Genomic DNA, 12,968 nt, shown 5'->3' on the forward strand with positions numbered 1-12,968 from the left:
AGCGGAACCTAGCAGCTCTGGAATAGCTACCGGCACTTCCTTATGTGAAAAGAAAAGATATCCCCGGGGGAGGAGTCCTCTGTTTGGTCTGCTGGAGGCTGACACCGTGTTCCTGCTGAAACTTAAACCTGAATGTGGCTGGGGGAGCACAGCAGCAATCCATAGCCTCGGGTGCTTTGCACGTTCATCCTTGCTTCAGCCTAACAACACGAGCGAAGAAGCTCAGAGAGGTTGAGCGGTGTGTCTGAGAGCAAACAGCTAACTAAGCTTGGTGGAGGGGGTCCACGGCTCGTTCTTCCTCTACGCGCCTCACTTTCTCTGAAGGTACAGGGAGATACTGGTTTTATTTTTAACCTGGGGTATTGTGCTGATGGCCCTTGAAACAGAAAATCTGTGACTCGAAAGATCCGTAGAAGAGAGGCCGGTAGGGGAGCCGTAGCGTACATGCCGTGACCGAGTCCTCCCCCTGCCCGGATGCTGCCTTGTCTGGCTTTGCAGCCGGAGCTGTGATGGGCGGGGAGCTCGTGCTGGATCCCTGGCTCTGCCCGCTTGGCCCCATGTGGGGACCAGCTCTGTAAAGGAGGGGCTTTCGTGGGACTGAATACCAGCAGAGTATCAGCCCCGGGTGCTCCAGGCCGCGCTGCTCTACCACGTACCTGATTGCAGAGAGCCTCTCCTGAGTTGCTTTAAGTGGTTTGTGGAGGGCGTTGCGTTCATTGTTGTGATCAGTGGTCACTTGATTCTGAGGGCCCTTGAGTGTTGCATCAGTGGAAACAGAATTGAGAAAAGCACAGAGTGCTTAGACGGTTGGCAGAGCTTCCACTTGAACCGGTAAGAGTCTCTTCAGAATAACTCCTTAAGCCAAAGCTGTCTTTATGAGAATGAGACAGTTTCAACGTCTTCCCAGAAGTTTTCATTTGTGTGTGTATGTATAATTTTTTTCTTTTCCACAGTTTGTAATTTGTTGAAAATGTCAAGGTAGCTGCATAATTCCATTGAAAAAGTCAGTTACAAGATACTGATGCAGCCACCAAAATATTGGAGGAGAAAATAGCCTGTGTTTCACACTCCTTGCTGAAAGATTGATGCACACACTAGTGTGTGTATGTGTCCATCCCAGTCTCCCAGTTTATTCCCAGCCCTCCCCCGCTCCCGCTTCCCCCCCTGGCAACCATAAGTTTGTTTTCTACATCTGTGACTCTGTTTTGTAAATAAGTTCATTTGTACCATTTTTTTTAGATTCCACATATAAGTGATATCATATGATCTTGATCTTTTTCTGTCTGACCTACTTGACTAAGCATGACCATCTCTAGGTCCATCCATGTTGTTGCAAATAGCATTATCTCATTCTTTTTTATGGCTGCGTAATATTCCATCATATGTATGTATCCCATCTTCTTTAGATGATTAGTTTTCAGTAAGATCTTGACTGCTTTGTTATTGCTGGATACAGTATATGAAATGTATTCTCATGAAAAAGGAAATAAGCTTAAACATATTGCTTGTCAACCAGAAGAGAGAGCGAAAGAGATTGTCTTAAAGAAAATAAAACTGTGTGAAACAAGCTAATTTAAACTTTAACCAGAAACTAGAACGGTAGTTGCTAGTAGTTCTCATAGTTAAAGAAATACCGAAAAGAATCCTTTAACGTAAAAGAGAGACCTTGAGACTTTAAAGAGAATCTTAATTTACCCTGGAGTGGAGAGGGTGTATAAACCAGATGTAAAGAACAGATTATTTATTGATAGGAGAGCATATTTTAATAGTCAAGAAAACGTACCTGTGGAAATACTATTTTTATTAGTAACACTGGTATTTTCTAAAGCATGTTTTGGAATATATAAAGATAAAGGGTTCCTTTTAAAATTGTAAGTGCAGTTTTCATTATTTCTTCAGCCTAAAGGAACAGGATACTTGATAATAGAATGAGAAAGAAAATAGAATATGATATACACAGTCATTTCATAGTCAGTCTTTGAGAAGAAATAAGTTCAGTGTTATAAAGAGAGATACGTAAACTGCACAGATGCCTCGCAGTGAGTCGGGCATTCCCAGTGCTCTCTCTTAGGGTAAGCACTCGGGAAATAGGGCCATCAGGACCCGTGCTGGAAGGGGGAATCGTTGCTTTATTTGCACTAAGTTTTCTGTATAACCTCCAGATCCCGACATCTCTCAGCTCTGTGCTCTTTCCTTCCTAGTTACAGAAAACGGCTGGAGTCCCCATCCCATGGAGTTTGGGCAGCCCAGTATGTGACTCGTTTCTGAGGCTCCGGGGAGTAGGTGGGTGGAGGGCCCGTGTGGCCCTTCTCTGGCCTCTGTGGCCTTGGACCCCTGCTTCCGTTTGGCCCTGACTGTCTTGTCCCGTCTCCGTCTCCCCAGCCGTGCCGGCGGCCCTCTCTCAGCCACACTGCCTCAAGCAGGGGAAGGCATCCCCTCTCCTTCCTTCCCAAAGTACCACTTGTCCCAGAGCTGTTGTGTAACAGACTCCGCTGAGGGCTCGGGGATACAGGAGGCTGAGTTGGAAGCCAGCTTAGAACAGACTCCTGGAACCTCGGGCTGGAGGCTGTGACCCTGGTGTTGGACTCATTCCCCCCCTGATCCCCACCTTGACCCGTCCTTCCCTAACTCTGGGCCTCGTCCTGCCCTCCCTCCCCCAGTCCCCCCCCCCCCCCCCCGGAGTGAGCAGCGCCTGGCCTGCGTCCTCTGACCGCTATGTGGATGCCAGCTCTTTATTCATCCCTCTTGTTTCCTTTCCACACCAGCTTGGAGAATGGGGGTCAGCGGGTAGTAATCACCTTTCAGTTAATTTTCCTAGAAGAAAAGAACGATGCTCCCTGAGAGTCATAGTTCATTTCTGTGCCTCTAAAGAGGTCAGCTGAGACTATGACTCACTTTAAAATTTTTAGAATTCTTTCTCTCCAGCATATCTAGAATATTTCAACTGTTTGAGAAGGTCCGGAGTCGAAAGGTTCCCGGCCCTATCTCTCCTGGGATTTGTTGCTCCCCAGCTGTGGGCTCCCACCTGGAGAGGCCGTGTCTTCTTCTTCTTTTTTTTTTTTTTTTTTTTTGCGGTACACAGGCCTCTCACTGCTGCGGCCTCTCCTGTTGCGGAGCACAGGCTCAGCGGCCATGGCTCACAGGCCCAGCCGCTCCGCGGCATGTGGGATCTTCCCGGACCGGGGCACGAACCCGTGTGCCCTGTATCGGCAGGCGGACTCTCAACCACTGCGCCACCAGGGAAGCCCGAGGCCATGTCTTCTTCATTCATCATTTTATCTGCAGAGTTCAGCATGAGGCTGGGCACCCAGTGAACACTTGCGGGATGAGTGAGAAATATGAAAGTACAGTTTCTTTATATGTAGGAAAGGAAGTCTTGAAATTCCTACCCAGGCTTGTCCCTTTCAGTTGAAACATCATCGTAAGGAAGCAGATAACACAAAATGCACTTAAAAAATGTTTGGAATAGGGAGGCTTTTATCTTGGTGGTCCTGCAACATTGCTGTTTAAAAACTAGGAGCCACCAAGATGTTGAGTCAGGAAGTAAAAGCCTTTATCTTGAAGATAATCCCTCGCGTGTGTGATCTTGTCCACCGCTGTGCGTTTTCTGCTGGTTTAGTTGGAGGGGGTGCTCTCCGAGCTGTAATTTAGTGCACACCCTGGGACACAGACCCTGTCTTGGCATATTCCCTGTGGAGCCCGCGTGCGAAAAATAGAATGGCCTCCCAGCCCGGGTGATCGGGAAGTTGGGGATCCTTTCTGGACCAGCCTCATCATCCAGAGATAGGCATCTCCTCCTCAGTGGCCCACAGGTCATGAGTGGTGGCTGTGGATTGATGGTGAAGGTCGGGAACCTTCGCTCTCTTCAGGATGGCCTCATGGTGTTAAAGTTGAATGAATGGCTCAAAAGGAGAAGAAGAGCTCCCTTGTGTGAGGCCAGGGAGGTGAAGAAGTTATGATGGGGGTGAAGCCTAGGTCTAACGCCCACCACTCGCAGCCTGCGTGGGTTCCCCTACAGGCCTCACTGTCTGGTTTTCTAGAATCTTCCAGGTCAGACCTGTGTCGGTATGTGCACGTGTGAGGTGCCGATGGAGCTGGAAACACGTTAAAATCTAGGGTTGAATGCAGCGCGTTGCTGTGACGCGTCCAGCAGACAGTTGCTGGGAAGACACAGGTGGCCTGCGGGAGAGCCCCTGCTCCAGCACGTGGGTCTGGGAGGCGGGCTGGGGGTGACGGTCCACCTGCTCGTGGGGCTCCCGGGTCTGGGGCCTCCGGGCGTGGCTTTCCGTGTGTCACCAAGGGCTGTGCTCGGGCTTTGGGCCCCTCACCCACACCTCAGGTCTCAGATTTGGGCAGAAGGAGTGACAGGAGCTAATACTGCTTTCTGAATGAATTTTTTTTTTATTTGGACATGCTGAGAAGTATTTTAAGTGAATGAAAAAATCCACATATTTATTAATAACTTTCCTCAGTGCATTAACTTGCCTTGTCATTTCTTTCTTTCTTTCTTTCTTTTTTAACATCTTTATTGGAGTATAATTGCTTTACAATGGTGTGTTAGTTTCTGCTTTATAACAAAGTGAATCAGTTATACATATACATACGTTCCCATATCTCCTCCCTCTTGCATCTCCCTCCCTCCCACCCTCCCTATCCCACCCCTCTAGGTGGTCACAAAGCACTGAGCTGATCTCCCCGTGCTTTGCGGCTGCTTCCCACTAGCTATCTGTTTTACATTTGGTAGTGTGTATATGTCCATGCCACTCTCTCACTTCGTCCTAACTTACCCTTCCCCCCTCCCCATATCCTCAAGTCCGTTTCCAGTAGGTCTGTGTCTTTATTCCCGTCTTACCCCTAGGTTCTTCATGACATTCTTTTTCTTAGATTCCATATATATGTGTTAGCATATGGTATTTGTTTTTCTCTTTCGGACTTACTTCACTCTGTATGACAGATTCTAGGTCCATTCACCTCACTACAAATAACTCAATTTCGTTTCTTTTTATGGCTGAGTAATATTCCATTGTATATATGTGCCACATCTTCTTTATCCATTCATCCGATGGTGGACACGTAGGTTGCTTTCATGTCCTGGCTGTTGTACATAGAGCTGCAATGAACATTTTGGTACATGACTCTTTTTGAATTACGGTTTTCTCAGGGTATATGCCCAGTAGTGGGACTGCTGGGTCATATGGTAGTTCTATTTGTAGTTTTTTAAGGAACCTCCATACTGTTCTCCATAGTGGCTGTATCAATTCACATTCCCACCAGCAGTGCAAGAGGGTTCCCTTTTCTACACGACGTCTCCAGCATTTAATTTTTGTATATTTTTTGATGATGGCCATTCTGACTGGTGTGAGATGATATCTCATTGTAGTTTTGATTTGCATTTCCCTAATGATTAATGATGTTGAGCGTCCTTTCATGTGTTTGTTGGCAGTCTGTATATCTTCTTTGGAGAAATGTCTATTTAGGTCTTCTGCCCATTTTTGGATCGGGTTGTTAATACTGCTTTTAACAACAAACAACCCTTCCTGTGAGCCCTGCTAATGGAGAAAACCCGTCAGCTTGAGGTTTGTACACTCATAAATTGGTGATTTTACAGAAACGAAACATCCCTTTTCTACGTACCTCTTCTCTTGGCCAAGGCTTCCAACACACAGTCATGTCCTAACTCATTTGTTTCTTGTTGACGTCAAAAAAAAACTTTCCGCAGTTATTAGAAAGTCTCGAAAAACCCTGCTAAAAGTCACCTTTCTCCTTTCCTTTTATGGTAGAAAAAAGCAGTGCCTTGCCTACTGACCTGTGTCGCAGTGTGATGTCTTTAAGGAGGTGGACGGGCCATCTGAGGTCTGGATCACTGCCTCTTCTCCGTCCTTCTGAAGCAAGAAAGGAGTGGGGTTGTTAACGGGGACCTAAATCAGTCACTTGTGTTCAGGAGAAACCTTTCCCGTAAGTCCTTTGTAAGTCATGTTAGACCAAGACTGCACCTAAAGATCCCAAATGAGGGCTTCCCTGGTGGCGCAGTGGTTGAGAGTCCGCCTGCCAATGCAGGGGACACAGGTTCATGCCCCGATCCGGGAAGATCCCACATGCCGCAGAGCGGCTGGGCCCGTGAGCCATGGCCGCTGAGCCTGCGCGTCCGGAGCCTGTACTCTGCAACGGGAGAGGCCACAACAGTGAGAGGCCCGCGTACCGCAAAAAAAAAAAAAAAAAGATCCCAAATGAATCTGTGATAGAAACTAATAAAGTGTCTCCTATATTGCAAACTGTGGAGGTTGGTTTTTCTGTTATGTTAGTTTCCATTCTCTCAAAGTCTCTGTCATCGTATTTTTGAGGAATGTTGAACTTTAACGTTAGGAAATTAAGAATACTTTGGAAGAGAGAATGTTTTGGCATTCTTAATTATCTGTGTGTTGAAACATGGTCATGCTACATGGGTCCTCATGTCTAAGCACTTGCTCCAGAAGTGATTTTCTTGGTCAGCCTCTTTTGTAAATGATTGTGTTTTACCTGATTTGAACATGAAAATCAGCTGTATCTAACAAATCAGTTGTAATAACGTATTATCTTTCTTCTAATTTATAGAGTAATACACAAGTAACTTTAAAATTATTAAATTGATTGTATTCAGTCAAGGATATGTAGTGTATATGGTTTCCTTTGCTGTGCAAAAGCTTTTAAGTTTAATTAGGTCCCGTTTGTGTACTTGCTTTTGTTTCCATTACTCTAGGAGGTGGATCCAAAAAAATATTGCTTCAGTTTATGTCAGAGTGTTCTGCCTATGTTTTCCTCTAAGAGTTTTACAGTATTGCGTCTCACATTTAGGTCTGTAAGCCATTTTGAGTTTATTTTTGTATTTGATGTTAGAGATTGTTCTGATTTCATTCTTTTACATGTAGCTGTCCAGTTTTCCCAGCACCACTTATTGAAGAAATTGTCTTTTCTCCATTGTATATTCTTGCCTCCTTTGTCGTAGATTAATTGACCATAGGTTTGTGGGTTTATTTCTGGGCTTTCTATCCTGTTCCATTGATCTATGTGTCTGTTTTTGTGCCGGTACCATACTGTTTTGATTACTGTAGTTTTGTAGTATAGTCTGAAGTCAGGGAGTGTGATTCCTCCAGCTCCATTCTTCTTTCTCAAGATTGTTTTTGCTATTCAGGGTCTTCTGTGTTTCCATACAAATTTTAAAATTATTTGTTCTAGTTCTGTGAAGAATGCCATTGGTAATCTGATAGGGATTGCATTGAATCTGTAGATTGCCTTGGATAGTATGGTCATTTTAACAATATTGATTCTTCCAATCCAAGAACACAGTGTATCTTTCCATCTTTTTGTGTGATCTTCGGTTTTGTTCATCAGCAACTTATAGTTTTTGGAGTATGGGTCTTTTGCCTCTGCAGGAAACCGTAAACAAAATGAAAAGACAACCCGCAGAATGGGTTGGAATGGGAGGAATATTTGCAAATGATACGACCAACAAGGGATTAATTTCCAAAATATACAAACATCTCATACAACTGAAAAACAAAAAGCAACCCAATCAAAAATGGACAGAAGACCTAAATAGACACTTCTCTGGAGAAGGCATATAGATGGCCAACAAGCACATGAAAAGGATGCTCAACATCACTAATTATTAGAGAAATGCAAATCAAAACTACAATGAGGTATCACCTCACACTGGTCAGAATGGCCATCAGTAAAAAGTCTGCAAATAACAAATGCTGGAGAGGGTGTGGGGAAAAAGGAACCCTCTTGCACTGTTGGTGGGAATGTCTGTTGGTACAGTCACTATGGAGAACAGTATGGAGGTTCCTTAAAAACTAAAAATAGAGTTACCATATGACCCAGCCATCCCACTCCTGTGCATATATCTGGAGAAAACCATAGTTCGAAAAGATACATGCACCCCAGTGTTCACTGCAGCAGTATTTATAGTAGCTAGGACATGGAAGCAACCTAAATGTCCATCGACAGAGGAATGGATAAAGAAGGTGTGGTACATATATACCATGGAATATCACTCAGCCATAAAAAAGAATGAAATGCCATTTGCGGCAACATACATGGATCTAGAGGTTATCATACTAAGTGACGTCAGACAGAGAAAGACAAATGTCATATGATATCACTTGTATGTGGAATCTAAAAGAAAATGATACAAATGAACTTATTTACAAAACAGAAATAGACTCACAGACATAAACAGACTTCTGGTTACCAAAGGAAAGGGGGGGAGGGCTAAATTAGGATTTGGGGATTAACACATACACGCTTACTATACATAAAATAGGTAACCAACAAGGACCTACTGCATAGCACAGGGAAGTATATTCAATATCTTGTAATACCCTATAATGGGAAAAGAACCTGAAAAAAGAATATATATAATGTGTATAACTGAATCACTTTGCTGTATACCTGAAACGAACACAACATTGCAAATCAACTATACTTCCAAAAAAAATTTTAAAAAGGGTATGTAGTGTAAATGTGGCAGATATTTTGATTTTCTGGAATAGTCTCCATTTCAAATATTCTATTTCATTCTCCCACAGAAACTCCATTTATTCATTCAACAGAAATGGTTTGAATATTTGCATCATGCCAGGCACAGCTCTGGGCTGGGGATACAGCAATAGATAAAACAAATATGGTCCCTCTCCTCCTTCTTTTAATAGGCGAGGCACAGTAGACAGCAAAAATAGGTATGTCACAGAGTATCGTAGGTGTATAGATAGACATGCAGTGGAATGTGAGTACCGTAGAGAAAATTGAGGCCCAGTAAGAGGATTTGGAGAGTGGTGGGGGTGTAAATATCAGACCAATTTTGTCAGACCGTGGAGCTTAATTTTGAGTTTGAAAACTTGGTCAGGAAGATGGCTGGAGAGCTGAATGGAGAGATGGCCTCAGTCAGGCCCCAAGGCCACTTGCAGGAAGGGCCGACCAGCTGGGTGACCTTGAGGTCCCCGGGGTCGTGGTCTCGTGCTGGTCTCTGTCCCCTCTTCTTCAGCACCACAGTCATAGAAGAATGGGAGTGAGTGGACCACAGCCGCAGAGTTTTGAAAGGACCGAGTGGGCAAGGGCGTGGGTGTAAGGGCGCACAGTTTCAGTGATGCAGGAAGGATGATGGTTCTGGAGCTGCTAAACAGACTGTGCCCTTTGTTATCAGGACTGCAGTGTGTGCTTGAAAGTGTGTTAACAGGGTAGATCTCATGTGAAGTTGTCCTACCACGATAAAATGAAATTAAGAACAAAAATTGGGGGAATTCCCTGGTGGTCCAGTGGTTAGGACTCGGTGCTTTAACTTCCAGGACTGGGGTTCGATCCCTGGTTGGGGAATTAAGATCCTGCAAGCTGTGCGGCACGGCCAAAAAAAAATAAAATAAAATGAAAATCATCAACTTGAGATCTCCGTTTAAAAAAAGAATAAAAATTGAATGACATAAGTAGTTAAATTTACGAGAGTATGATAGATAGTTGTCCACATGCTATAGATGGAAGAGAGCTGGGACGAGGACTCTTACACACTCAGACATCGTCAGGGTGCCTCAGATTTCACCATTAGTTTAACTTCTTTGGTGCGTAAAAGATCTCATTAATCTTGATTAATGAGTTCTCTATTAAAAGGTTTGTCTAAAGGGAATGCTTGTGAAAAGAATTTTGGATGTGGGACACAGGTAGGGAGCAGGGAGAAGACGGTGGATGTACCAGGCAAATCGGGGAGGAAAGAAAGAGGATGAATTTCCCAGAAAGGCCATTATTTTCCTTGTGGCTCCCAGGATGGAGCCGGGGCCACAGCGCTGTTTCTGCCCTTGCCTGGAGCAACTCAGGAGGGTCTGGCCCAGCCTGGAAGGCTCCAAGTAGTAGGGGTTTGTGGCTGAATTGCAGCAGGGTAGGAAAGACACTGCACCTGTGTTTCTTCTGTAAAACAAGAGGAGTAGAAGAGGTGATCTCTGAACCCCCTCCCAGATAAGAGAGGTAGGGACCATGGTCCCAGACAGTTGCAAAGAAGCACCCCGCGTCCCCGTGGGAGGACTGAGCCCTCCTGCACAGGGTGTGCTTTCCCTGAGCCCCTTGGGTGGCTCCTTTCAGACTTGATTGACTTCACCCAGGAAAGAGCGCAGCTTCCTCTGTTTCCTGGAGTGAGCGTGTGATTAAGGACAGAGGCCGGGTTGTGGGCAGGTGAGACTCGAGCTGGTGAGGAGAATGCCCATGGGTGCCCGAGTCATTGGAAGATTTGTTTAAATTGTTTGTTTGTTGAGATTAGAGATTAAGAGATTGAGGAATAAAAGTGCCTGAAAGCATTGGGTTTCAGTTGTTTTGGGGGAGGGGGCAGTGGTTCTGTTAAAATTGACGGAGGGGAAGAGTCACGTGTCTGAGTTTGCTTCGAATGCGCACGAAGCTGATGTAAATTAGTATTTTTCACGATCGCACAGTGTATTTGAGGTGCTTTTGCTGAATCTTATTCACTTGAGTAGGCAACAACCAAAGGCTGAACCAAGTAAATAAAGACAAAACAAAGGGGGTCGGGGAGAGGCTGGGGGCTGGACCATGTGGGTCAAAAGAGCCCCAAGCCACCTGGCGCCCTCTGACTCTGCTTGGAGGCTCTGACCTGGGCAGTGGTTGGTAGCGTCCCCCGTTGTGCGGTGTGTGGAGTGCCCTGCACGGGTGCTGGCTGGTTGGGCGATGCCCACAGCTCAGCAGTGGAGGCTCAGTACTTACACGAGCGGGATTTGGGACTCGAGCCTTTGGAGGTCTGGTTGGCATGCTTTTCTCCTCCGCAGGTGTTCAGTTTGATTCTTTTCCTCCCCCTGCTTTATTCTTCGTGGACAACCCCGTCCCAGACCGAGCTGCACTGGGTTGGATGTTGAAAGGAAAGGACCACTTGTGGCCACCTGGGCGCTCTGCTCGGCCGGCCGTGCAGGGGCCGTGGCCAGGGGGTGTGCAGGCTGTCTCTGCGTGCAGGTGACGTGTCCTCTGGAGCCGCGCCGTCCTCTGAGACGCCGATTGCAGACTGGAGTCGAAGGGCTTTGCCTTCAAGAGGTGATCTGCAGTCACCACCAAGCCTCCTGATGTGACTCAGCGGGAGGAATATGTTTTAGGAAAAAATACAGAGTTCTGACAAGATGCTTTTTGGAAAGTCCAACCAGCTGTTTCAAGTAGAACACTGTAAAATCTATTCAGAGTAAATTGTATTTCACTTGGAAGCAAATGTAGTTCCAAGAATGAGCTCAAGTAAACAGGGAATGGCCTTGCCCAGCGTCTGTGCGGGGCTGTCTTTGGCCTGGGCCCCCTGCAGTCTACTCTCCCGGCCCGAGCCGTGCAGTGCTGCCCCGTTATCCTCGTGGGACCCGAGCACAGACGGGAAGTTCCGCACAGACGGACGTGATGTGAGGCCGGGCCTGTCCCCTGTGGCCTTGGACCTCGGACTGGCCCGGGGATGCGAGTGGTGGCTGTGGATTCGCGTGGTGAGTTAGTTTCCTAGGGCTCCTGTAACAAGTCACCACAGACCTAGTGGCTTAAAGCAACACAGATGGATGTTCTTACAGTTTGGTAGGTCCGAGGCCCCGTGAGTCTCCCTGGGCCGACACTGCAGCGGCGGCAAGGCTGAGCGCTCTCCGGATGCTCCCAGAGAGTTTCCTGCCGCTTCCACCGTCTGGAGGCCACGTGGGCCCGGACCGGGACCCTCCTCCACCTTCCCAGCTCGCGACGGGGCAGCCTGTCCATCGGCGTCCGCAGCGTCAGGGCTCACCCTGAGCACAGCTGCCTCTGACTCCCATCGCAGCCGGGGTGCTTCTGATTCTAATTACCCTGTGATTACATTCAGCCCGCTCAGTCCAGGATTAAGCACCCCGTCTGAAGGCTCTTAACTGCATCACACTTGCCAAGTGTCTTTGGCCCCATAAAATCACATCTTCTTGGGTTTTAGGGTCCTGGCTCTGGCACTGATCAGCTGCGTGATGTTGAGATAAGTGTCACCTTTTTCGTCCTGACGTGCCGGAGTTGGGCTAAATAATCTTGCGGGTTCCTTCCAGCCCCAGCACCCTGTGATTCTGTGTCTCAGAACAGGGGTCAGGCTCAGTGTTCCTGAAATTTGTTTAACTCTCAGGGACCCCGTCTGTGAGAACCAAGGCTTTAGCACCTTTACGTATCAGCTTAGTGAGTGTCTGGATGTGTGTTCAGCCCATACGGACACACGGAATGCCTTCTATTCAGTCACGCAGGGAACTGTATCAGTGAACTATATGTTTAGGGTTTTTCCTCTGTCTTCCCACCCCTTACCTCCGTGGAAGCCGGTCTCCATGTATGTAAGCAACTTGAAAATACAGAGTTATTTTAAAACATTTGAATATTTTTTAAATAGTAGATTACACAGTTAACACAGTTAAAATGTGCCTCATTATAAAATTGTTAGCATGTAAAATAGCTTATATTGGAGTAATCCTCTTCGTGATATGGACATATACAGTGGATTATGAATGTTCTTTCATGTTTATTTCATAAACTTTCCTTGCATTTACAGATTTATCGTTCGTTAAGATCAGTGTGGAGATCTTTCAGTGCTTGATTTTATGACTCTGTTTCTGTCCTTGCAAATGCTGTCTTTTGTTTTGTTTATATCTCCTTATTTAATTAGAGGATGAAAAATGTCTCCTTGGTCCAAGTAGGTGTTTATAAAGATCTGTAGCGTACAGGCTGAGGAAATCTTTAATAAAAGATCCGTTTTCCAAAAGAATGTGAAATGGGAGGACAAAGAGGTGAGCAGATGCGCCTTATGAGAACACCTGTGTCCACCAGGTGGCCGGTGCAGGGTGACAGAGGACGGCTGACATCCCTTGTCTCATAATAACTAAACGAGAGACGCGCGCTGTACTTAGACGTGGCTTGTTGTCCTTTCCAGTGTACCTGGCTCACACCACTGTGAAGGGTTGGAAAAATGACCAGTGTTCTTTTTT

The 12,968-nt window shown here is 46.2% G+C and overlaps 1 protein-coding gene across 6 annotated transcripts in view; it reads left to right on the forward strand.

The window, feature by feature from the left end:
• SH3RF1 (SH3 domain containing ring finger 1) overlaps positions 1 to 12,968 on the forward strand; it is a 152,644-nt gene that overhangs the window by 73,599 nt on the left and 66,077 nt on the right. The window contains exon 1 of one of the 6 annotated variants that reach the window (XM_067745401.1): positions 11,013 to 11,480. The exons of the other annotated variants lie outside the window; for them this stretch is intronic. Coding sequence (XP_067601502.1) covers positions 11,238 to 11,480 — 243 coding nt within the window. The 5' untranslated portion in view covers positions 11,013 to 11,237. Of the gene's footprint in view, positions 1 to 11,012; positions 11,481 to 12,968 lie in introns of those variants that run through there. 6 annotated transcript variants of the gene reach the window in all.

This window comes from Pseudorca crassidens, chromosome 7 (assembly GCF_039906515.1).
Source record: "Pseudorca crassidens isolate mPseCra1 chromosome 7, mPseCra1.hap1, whole genome shotgun sequence".
Classification (NCBI taxonomy): Eukaryota; Metazoa; Chordata; class Mammalia; order Artiodactyla; family Delphinidae; genus Pseudorca; species Pseudorca crassidens.